We start from the raw sequence: 11,072 nt of genomic DNA on the forward strand, positions 1-11,072 counted from the left end.
AGTAAGAAGGACTCCCTGTTATCTGTGAATGGGTTTGCCTTCTTTTCCAGAATAGATATAGCACGAATTTTTAATTCGTTTTTCTTTGAGAGACAACAATGCTGCGTTTGAAAGCGGGACACAATTTGGGTTTTGTGAGGGATTCCTTTCTCCTCTCGCGGGCCCAGCTGTCCATATGGAATAGAACGTCTACAACAAGCATCACAATGGCACCAACTGACAGGCGCCACAAAAAACCCCAAGGATATATCTCCCTGACTCAGGGATGCACTGGTCCAGATAAAGGAACTGAATAGCACCAAGAAACTCGGACTGTCTCTCTCTCCCCCCATCTTTTTCCACCCAGAAATACACTCCTCCTGTTAATATGTACGCCTCTGACATTCACAACCACCGACCCTGCGCTTTTGTTGGGGTTTTGTTTTATGTACTGTATATTGTGCAACTATAGACTGCTTAAAAGTACTTCGTTGCATTATTAACCATCAGTTCAACGCAACGTGGCCGCGTTTTTATCAAAGTCTTTGAGCGCAGTGTAGACAATCACAGACAAAATGTTAATCGAAAACAGAAACAGAGAGGTGGAAGAGAAAATTAGTTTTCTTTTGCACCTATACAAAATAGTGTCACTCACAATATATGCCTTTCTATGGGAGAACGTAGTGAAGACTGATTTTGTAGTACAATTAGATGAATCCTTGCAATCGGCAACAGGTGCAAATACGAATTTATATTTTTCACACCACCTTCTGCCAGTTGTGCATCTGGTATCAAAATATAGATGATTCATTCTAACCTATTATTTAAGAAAACTGAAAAAATGCAGTGAATTTTTACCTAAAATAAAATAAAATAGGCCTAAATCCTTCCGAAAAACAATTCATTGAATTAAACCGACTGTAGGAAGAGGGGGAAAACAAAATTAATTCTGTAAACAGTAAGCACAGTGTGTCAGTTCAGAAATTTGTTTTAGGAAAATGAGGTTTGACCTGAAATCTGCTGTTGCAATTTTAAAATAAATAAATCAGAATAAGCAGGGAACCATTGTAGCCTTTTTACCAAATATACTAATAATACGATAATCCACAGTGGGAAGGGAATTAAAAAAAAGAGAGCCGTTGTAGATTTGTCTGTTTGACAACACGTACACAAAATCCCAAGGAAAAACTGAATGGAGTAGTTTCGATATTTTTCCTAATTGAAATCAATGTGCAAAAATAGTTCTGACCTGCATACGGCCGCAGTGTAGACTATTAGCTATTAAGCGAATAATTGTTTTATACACTGTGACAACACGCGTAACAACATCGTGTTTCCATGGAATGCAATTACACGATATTACGGTAACATAATTTTGTCACGTGTTTTTTTCTCTCTTAAATGTGCCATTTTAACACCCGAAATGTCAGCCGTGGAGCCTGAAAAGGAGTGAGCGCTTGAATGAAAAGCTGCTAAGCTGAAGAAGCCCTCTTATATTAATTGAGTGGATTTTTACCCCCATTTCACAAGTGACTTTAGCCTTCTTATTGCTGAAGTGTTCCTACAGATAAATTCTGAAAACCGAAGCCACTTGCTGAAGAAGTGACAGGGACAGCGAAACACTGTCCAAGCAAACGTTTGGGCAATTATACAATTTTGATAAATTATTGTAAATATACACTATTTGTATTTATTCGTTCTGCTTTGTTTAAAATAATGAATGTCTGCTCTTGAGAAATGGCTAAGAAACTATTAGAAATGTGCAAATCCGTAATCATTGAAGCCAAACGCAAAACAAATCGAAATTTCTGAAACACATCATTTTATTACAAGTCTTAATAAAAAGAATTGGAGAATTCCCTCATCATCGCGCGTTGTTACTGAAATTAGCTACGTTGAAAATTAACATAATTATGAGGGATATTTATCGACCCCTAAATATCGGATGAATTTAGGATATAGCTTACTGCCAACGGCCAAACATAATATTGCAAACAGTTATCACAAAATATTTACATAGAAAACAAACCAATGAAATAAGCTAAAGGTTGCCAATGTTTATTCATGGCCATAAATATATTCGGTCCATTGTAAAAGAAAGAAATAAAATTTTCTATAATCATAAAGTGGTTCTGCACGTGCTTATAACATGAAGGACAAAAGAAAACATTTCTACAACACACACATACTTTACAAAATTTCACAAGAGCTTTAACATTCTTAAATTTGGGGAGAGGCTTGACCCGGTTTTCTTAACGAAAACATGTAAACATGGCGCACACGTCAATCCCCAAAATAAACTGATAAGAATGGGTCAAGCTGCAAAAAATAAAAAGTCTTGTATTTTTGTTTGGAAAGCTCCCTATCGCGGTCTTTAAAATGCAGCCCTGCATTTCCAAGTCAGTATTTGTTCACCAAGTCCACTGTTGCGTTTGCACCAGATGGTGTGCTGCGGGGAACTGTGGTGTGGTGGCGGCGCTGTAATGCGCGTTATATTGCATGTGCTGGAGAGACTGGGCGCTATACGCAGAGAACGGAATTCCCGCCTGAAAAGTGGCTGCCAAGTCCTGAGCTTTTAGCGTATGGCAGGGTTTACCATCTCTGACTAACACAGGCACGGCCACCCGCCTAGGAGAAGGGAGATGGGTCACTTCCATACCTTTCTCCGCCCGGGCCCTCTTCATTTTGTACCGGTGGTTCTGGAACCAGATTTTCACTTGAGTTGGGGTTAGGCGGATCAAACTAGCGAGATGCTCCCTCTCCGGCGCTGACAGATATCTCTGTTGCCGAAACCGGCGCTCGAGTTCGTAAGTTTGCGCCTTGGAAAAGAGCACCCTCCTTTTGCGCTTCTTACCAGAGTCGCTGCCGTTGCTTGAAGTTTCCTTGTCGTTGTCCGGCGATTCGTCTGCTGAAGGTTCCGGAGATTTTGCAGACGAGTCTTGAGAGTTTGTGGATAGTCCGTGTACTGGTAAAAAATAATAATAATAATAATAAATAAATAATAATAATTTAAAAAAGGACATTTTTATAATACCGTTAATAAGAATAAATTGTAAATAGCAAACAATGTTGGTTGTTGGTCCCAGTTCTTCGTACTCAAATGAAACAAATATTCATCCAAGACCAATAAGTTTTATAGTCAGATGGACTAATAAATACATACAAAAATAAGGCACTTCAGCAATATGTTATGGTTTACTCTTTTGAGATTAAAACATGTCCATATTATCATCGGCTTTTTGATCCAAACAAAATATGCTTTAGCCGAATCAACAGTTATTGATTAAAATGGAATTTCCAAGCTAGAACTATGTCAATAAAAACTTCCATTAAATATCTAGAGAATGTGTTTTTTTAAACTATAGTATTTTAAATTAATATAAAGACAATTATGAGCAATATTCAGATCCAGAAGCACATAATACGGTAACGCATAATGACAAGCACAACAGTGAAAGTATAGCACAGAATCAAATACATTGTTAAGTCTCAATTAAGCAGAATAGCAAATGCAAATATTTCTGACCAAATATTTATCATAGACGATTAGTATAGAAAGTTGTGTGAATGCTTGTGGAGTGGGTTACTTACACGAGTATTGGATGCTGTCCGTAGTTGCGAGCCATCTGGTATAAGGATTCTCGCTATTATCATAGAATGGATTCTTTAAAGACAGGTTTTGAACGTTCTCTAAAGGACTTTGCACTAACACTCCAGGCGTTTTGGTCGACTCAGAACCCTCCGTATCTTCCTCATTCCCGGTGATAGATCCTTCTTCATCGTTAGTGTCAGGGAGGTCCAAAATGTCTTTCACTGAAAAGCCCGTCTTTGTGTTGGTCAGCGACATGTTCTGGGGCATTTGAGACAGTAAAGTTGCTGCACCAGTTTGGAAATCCTCTGTTTTAAGACACAAAACACAGATGAGATTGATTGAATATAGGATCAGTGCCGTTTTAGCGCGAAGTAATCTGAAGCCGATGCATGAGGCTCGGTCGGTAACGGTTGCCTGGGAAAAAAGTAGCGGATAAATCAGTTCTGTAAGTCCAGGAAGAATGCCAAAGTGACTGAAGTGCTATATCTAGTTCACAGATATTGCGCTACTGCTGGGTGTTAGGGGGGAAATAAGCCATTACCAGGCTGATCAGTCCATATAAGGTTGGTCTCAACACATGAACCTGCAGTGAAAAAGCATTAAAAACGAAAAAGGTTGGCCACGTGTGGGCGGGTCTTGGGAGTCAAGTGGATGAAGACAGTGTTTGCCGATGTGAAATTGTGGGTTTTGGGGAGATCCTAGCCTATACCATTGGTGCTTCAGAACATGATGAGTGGTATAACGTGTCAATTAATTACAAAGATGGGGAGGGCCTTTTTACACCCTATTTACATACAAAGAACCTGTATACACATCATAGGCCTTCTTGAACTGGACAAAGCCTATGAATAAAATATTCGTCTCATAAGTTATAACGGTAAGTAAACAGACAAATTATTCACCGATAGTGCTATTTGGATCTCTCATTATCCGATGTTGTAAACAAATGTTTATTTAAAAAAAAAAAAAAAAAAAAAAAACGTCTCTAGTGGCAATAGACAAATTTATGTAGGTCAATATTTTGGTTCGGGATTAAGGAGAAGGGTCGCTATAGCTGGATGTGATTAAGACATCAAAATGGATGAAAGGTCATTTTAATTTTGTTGTGGAAAATTATGATGATTATTATTAACTTGTTATTATTGTTCCACCACTGTGATTATGGCTTCTTAGATTTTTTTCTGATTTACAATGCATTTTTTAAAATTGTAATTCTTATGTATTTATCGTCCCCCCAAAAAAAATTAATATATATTTTTTTCAATATTAAAGAAATTATTAAATTACTCTCTCCCCATTTTAAACAGTTTTCTGATCATTACATTTTATTAGCCTACTTTTTTTCGTTTCGTTTCGTATTTTCCATCTCGGTTTCCAACCCTGTGTCCCATCTTTTCTTTTTGCCTCTGTCCCTCCTCTGTCCCTCCTATCTAGAAGGCTATGTGATGTGGCTGACAATGTTGCACGTTTCTAGCCAGTCCTCTGCTCATCCTGGGTGGTCGGACCCGGGCAAACACAAATACAAACCGATTGCTAAGCTGCAGACAATGGGGGAAATGTAGACAAATGTCCGGCTCCTGTTGGAAGCCTTTGTCCAGCCGTAGTTTTTGCATTTATTTAAGGGCCAAAATAATAGATGATTGACGCCCCTGTACAATACGTTTTAACTGTTTGGAATAAATCTGAGGTTGTTCCTAGTTGTCATGGCATTCTCTCTCTCTCTCTCTCTCTCTCTCTCTCTCTCTCACACACACACACACACACACACACACACACACACACACACACACACACACACACATAACTATAGGCTATGCAAACTTTCACACCGTAGGAACACACCCTACACAATCATATGAAGATTGGAGATATATTGGGTACACATAGGATACAATATTGCTATGTTACGTTTGAAAAAAAAAAAAAATGTTGTATAGTTGATTATGATTATCATAACTCCACGATCCCTTAATGTTAGTGTAGCAATAGATGTAGCTCAGTGAAACAATATGACTGGTAGTACATCGGAGTTATAATATCAGGGATCCTCCGAAGGGGGAATTTTCATCCTATATTTATAATTTGGGGTTTATAATCTTGGATTATACATTGGATTTATAATCAGCTACCTGATAGGTAAATACTTCACCAGAGTTTTCCTTAGAATTAATCATGCAACGACAGAAAAAATCGGACAATGGGAGCATTGAACTGGACGGTCCGGGAGCAAAGTCGAACAGTGAGCGCATTTCGCAAGGTCATTCCCTCAGCCTTCCCATGCCTCAAAGACAGGTTACTAAACACATCATTGTAACCATGAAGCGATAAATCACGACAACCTTGCAAATTCACTCTACACGTCGATTCACTTTCAACACAATATAAACATTGTTACTGTTACGCTCTTTTACCGGCATTGATGCAATTACGAGTTAGGCTATACTTCCACCAAGCATATTTTATTCTGGTTATATAATTCCTATCTATTCTTGGTATTTATTTCAATGTTACCACACCAGCAGAACACACACACACAACGCAATCGATGACAGAGCTCGTGGTAGTCTTTGGCCATTGATTTGGGGATGTGTTTAAACAAGTGAACCGATGAGTTCTGCAAGAAGTAAATGTGCACAGGCTGAGTGGCTATACTTCACATCAAGAGCTATTTCCGTCTGTTTACCTGTTTACTTTTGCAGGTAGCTCAAACAGACCGCTCGTCTTTACGCTGAAAATTGGAGCGACACTTTCTTACCGCACAGATTTTGTTCAGTTATAGCCACTATTAAACTAGAGTAAATCCCCATACAATAATACAACAACAACAACAATAATAATAATAATAATAATAATAATAATAATAATAATTATTATTATTATTATTATTAGAAGAACTATACAAATATTATTAATAATACTAATTATTATGAATACTATAATTATTGTTATAAAATGTAAGAAGAAAAGTGGTATTTCAGTTAATATATTTTTAAATTACAAGACTAAATAATACAGAGAAAAAAAATAGAAAATGAAGTCAAGGAACAATCATTTGCAATACTTGAAGTATTGAAAAATGAAGAGAAAATACGGTTTAGTTATGTTATCGTGACCTAAAGGACGACCAATTCATATTCAAACTGGACATTATTAGGAACACAAACGTGTGTTTAAGCTATATACAGGCTATGTGCTGTTAAAATAAAAAAATAAAAAAATCCCTCACAAGAGTTTGGTAAAATCTTGCTTGCTTTAAGACATTGAATAAAGATATTCGGTTTTTTGACTTATGGAGGAAACAATTATGATGTTCACTGAATTCTGTAAATGTCATTTATGTAGGCTATCATATTTCAAATTTACTAAGAAATGGTTCATAATACGAAAATAAGATATTGAAGACTAAAACATTCATTCATTAATTCCCTTTAACAAAAATGCCGGAATTCGTCAATATATGTCAGCTTTTGCTAATAATTGGAAAAAGGAAAGACCTTTAAACGCCTGATTAAAAAGAAAACCCTCCAGCTGAATGCGGCCCGAAGGCCAGAGGAATATGTATTATAACGTTGATCATTTCTTGCTTTAATCGACGAATTTCAGCGTGTTCCGATGCCATGGGCGAGCAGTTAAGCTTTGATAAATGTAACCCTGTTTTCCTGTAGGCGCTCATGACAAATGTATAAACTGACAAGAGCGATTTTCCGACTCTCCCCTGTGATTAAAAGGCAATAAGAGCAAAATGTTGGTATAAACATAAGTCTGGTGGATTGTGTGACTAAGCTACTGCCCCAGGAAAAATGCCCTGCAGCACAGATAGTCTTGAAGCTGGTTTGATTCCATTTACTGCCGTGCAAACGCAACGCCTTTATTCGTTTCAGAGCCTCTAATGTTTAAACATGTCACAACGAGATTAACACGGTGCCCATGGCTAAGGGACATCCCTTCATTTGTTTAACCACCAGTTTATTTGTAACGGTGAATTTCATGGCGCATAGTGCTAAATTCGCAATCCTGGCACCTTTATCAGCGTTCCAAAAACAAATTGGTTTAAGGATTATCATTTTAATATCGTCTTTTCTCGCTATCTTAATGTCCACTGGGACTTTTCACTCTATATTTGCAACCAGTTTTAAATTAATTATGGATTAATTGAAATAAACTGTCCCTGCTTTACGCACATTATAGAATTAGCAATACTGTATATTTGAGAGCGGGGTTTCGTTCTGGTGTTTTCCACAGAAGGTAATGGTAAAGATGTGCACCGATTAGACATTATTTTTAATCATTGGGCGAACTCTACCGGTACAAATGCGCATTGCCTGAAAAAAAAAAAAAAAAAAAAAAAAAGAATCCGGCGTTTTCTAAGCGACTGCAATACAAAAGCCTTTTTTTGGGACACGTGAAAGCAGTAAACACAAACGTATATGTACGTAGCCATGCGCATTTTACCATGCGCAAATTTTTCAGTTTTATTTGGTTATCCTAACTAATATAAAAATACTGTTATGTAATAAAAGTGTCGCTAAAATCAGAAACACAGGAAAGCAAACAACACATTAACAACAACAATGCATGCAAACAACATTAGCCAATAACAACAATAATAATAGTCTTTCCCTACGAAAGTATCTTGATTTAGTGTTGCGAGACTGCATCTGTCACATATATTATTAGGCTATGCCATATAGTTTTATTAATTCTCAAATAAAAAAAATAAAAAAATGCTGTTTCATAATAAAATGAGGTGTTTATGAAATAATCTTCGAATAAGACATGACGACAATAGTTATCTGGTATAATTCTAATGCAATATCCCTCTAATGACATAAGTTCCCTCGTAATGCCTTACCAATGCGAGGGAAGGATCGCATGACAAAACATTACGAGCAATTTACCTTCAGGCTTGCTTTAAATAGCGCTCAAGTAAGTACGTGCACCTGCACAAGCGAACACGCGCTCGCAAGAGTTTAATCTTTGCACAACCTACCTACCGCACTGTACCTGGAGAGGTCGAGTGATAGTAATAAATGCTCACCTGGCGGCTGACGGCAGGGGTAGGTGGTGCAGCTTGCGTTAAGACACCGCACAGTTAATGAAATTTCTCCAAATGAAAGCCAGGAGTGCACGCACCGATAAGCCTGATTATATACCCGGGGAGCAAGCACTCCTCTTCTGATATTGTCCAAGAACGTTTGCATAGCTGGCGAAGTGGCTCTGCCTTAGCAGTGCTACTAACATTGCATGATGTTTGTTTTCCCCTTGCAATGACGTAAGACAAAATATTGGCCATATGCTCATCGGCAATAAATTGGTCATGAGAGCAAACATGGTTGCCTCCTAAGAGCGCTTTTAGCTGATCCGTCTTTAAACCAAAGTGCCATTCTTCTGCCTTCTGTGTCGTTTCGATATACTAAAGATGTGAATTGTTCAAAGCTGTTTATTATATAAAATAGCCCACAAATAAAGTTTATTCACGTGGCTTTTGTAAACCTGCAACCGATGCCTCTTCCAGAAGCTTCTGTAATAAATCGCTTGGTTGCCGTGAGGTTGCACGGCCAAAAGACCAGATGTGGCATGCTTTGTGGGAGAAAGCCCCGTTTACATAAGATACCTTGATGCAATTGTTGATACCCAAGGTTAGAGGAGGTCTACACAACAGCAAGTGATTTTAACCAGGTGTGAAGCCATAGTGCTCGCAAATATTGCGATAATGCAATGTGTTTTTATTGAATACATTCTGAATTAGGATAATTCATTAATAAGTGTACAACGGGGCTAAAGGCACAGGACATTTTTTTTTTTTTTTTTTTTTTTTCTGGTTACAATGTGTATCAAGATTTTTAATTTGTGGGAAAACAAATAATAACAGAAGGTTGTTTTGATTAAAATTCATAGAAAAATAAAATAGGCAAAAGTTCCCCAGAAGGGTAATAGTGATATCATTTAAATATAGGGACAGTATAGTACAAGGCAACATTTTTCAACATTTGAAATACCAACATGCTTTTTGAGTAACAAATTAAGATCATGTTTTTTCAAAATAACCACTTCAGGAAAGTGTTAACCATTTTCTGTTAATTTAAATTACATTTGGTATTTTATAACATCAGTATTCTATAAACAAATTAATCTCGATTGTGATTGGATCAGTCAATGTGAGCCCACTTTGAAACATTTTCATTACAAATCTATTCACCCACTTAAGAAAAGCAATGTGTTTTATGGGGTCCTTTAGCCCCTGCAACAGTGGGGCTTTTTATTAAATATATATATATATATATACGCACACACACACACACACACACACACACACACACACACACACACACACACACACACACACACACACACACCGGTGGCTAAAAGTTTGGAATAATGTACAGATTTTGCTCTTATGGAAAGAAATTGGTACTTTTACTCACCAAAATTACATTCAACTGATCACAATGTATAGGCAGGACATTAATAATGTGAAAAATTACTATTACAATTTGAAAAAAAAAAAAAATGTTCAGAACTTCTTAAACTACTCCAAAGAGTTCTCATAAAAAAATCCTCCACGTGCAGCAATGACAGCTTTGCAGATCCTTGGCATTCTAGCTGTCAATATGTCCAGATACTCAGGTGATATTTCATCCCACACTTCCTGTAACATCTTGTTGGGCACTTCTCACACCTTACAGTCTAGCTGATCCCACAAAAGCTCAATGGAGTTAAGATCCACAACACTCTTTTCCAATTATCTGTTGTCCAATGTCTGTGTTTCTTTGCCCACTCTAAACTTTTCTTTATGTTTTTGTTTCAAAAGTGGCTTTTTTTTTGTTTTTTTTTTGCAGTTCTTCCCAGGGCTGCACCCCTGAGTCTTCTCTTTACTGTTGTACATGAAACTGGTGTTGAGCAGGTAGAATTCAATGAAGCTGTCAGCTGAGGACATACTTATCCTCTTGTTTAGTTGTACATCTGGCATTCCATATCTCTTCTGTCCTTGTTAGAGCCAGTTGTTCTTTGTTTTTGAAGACTGTAATGTACACCTTTGTATGAAATATTCAGTTTTTTTTTGTTGCAATTTCAAGCATTGTATAGACTTCATTCCTCAAAACAATGATTGACTGACGAGTCTCTAGAGAAAGCTGTTTCTTTTTTTGCCATTTTTGACCTAATATTGACCTTAAGACATGCCAGTCTATTGCATACTGTGGCAACTCAAAAACACAAAGACAATGTTAAGCTTCATTTAACGAACCAAATAGCTTTCAACTGTGTTTGATATAATGGCAAGTGATTTTCTAGTACTAAATTAGCAATTTAGCATGATTACTCAAGGATAAGGTGTTGGAGTGATGGCTGCTGGAAATGGGGCCTGTCTAGATTTGATCAAAAATTATATTTTTTCAAATAGTGCTGTTTTTTACATCAGTAATGTCCTGACTATACTTTGTGATCAGTTGAATGCCACTTTGGTGAATTGAAGTACACTTAAAAAAATAAATAAAATAAA

The 11,072-nt window shown here is 37.0% G+C and overlaps 1 protein-coding gene across 1 annotated transcript; it reads right to left on the reverse strand.

Annotated features, from left to right (window-relative positions):
- Window positions 1-1,843: 1,843 nt before the first annotated feature.
- Window positions 1,844-8,706, reverse strand: LOC127454917 (homeobox protein Nkx-2.2a-like). The gene is made up of 3 exons (XM_051722455.1): window positions 8,610-8,706; window positions 3,571-3,876; window positions 1,844-2,944 (listed from the first exon to the last, which is right to left on the reverse strand). The coding sequence occupies exons 2-3, from the start codon at window positions 3,836-3,838 to the stop codon at window positions 2,391-2,393; spliced, it is 822 nt and encodes a 273-aa protein (XP_051578415.1). The 5' UTR covers window positions 3,839-3,876; window positions 8,610-8,706; the 3' UTR covers window positions 1,844-2,390.
- Window positions 8,707-11,072: the final 2,366 nt, after the last annotated feature.

The sequence above is a fragment of the Myxocyprinus asiaticus genome, chromosome 17, assembly GCF_019703515.2.
Source record: "Myxocyprinus asiaticus isolate MX2 ecotype Aquarium Trade chromosome 17, UBuf_Myxa_2, whole genome shotgun sequence".
NCBI classification, from domain to species: domain Eukaryota; kingdom Metazoa; phylum Chordata; class Actinopteri; order Cypriniformes; family Catostomidae; genus Myxocyprinus; species Myxocyprinus asiaticus.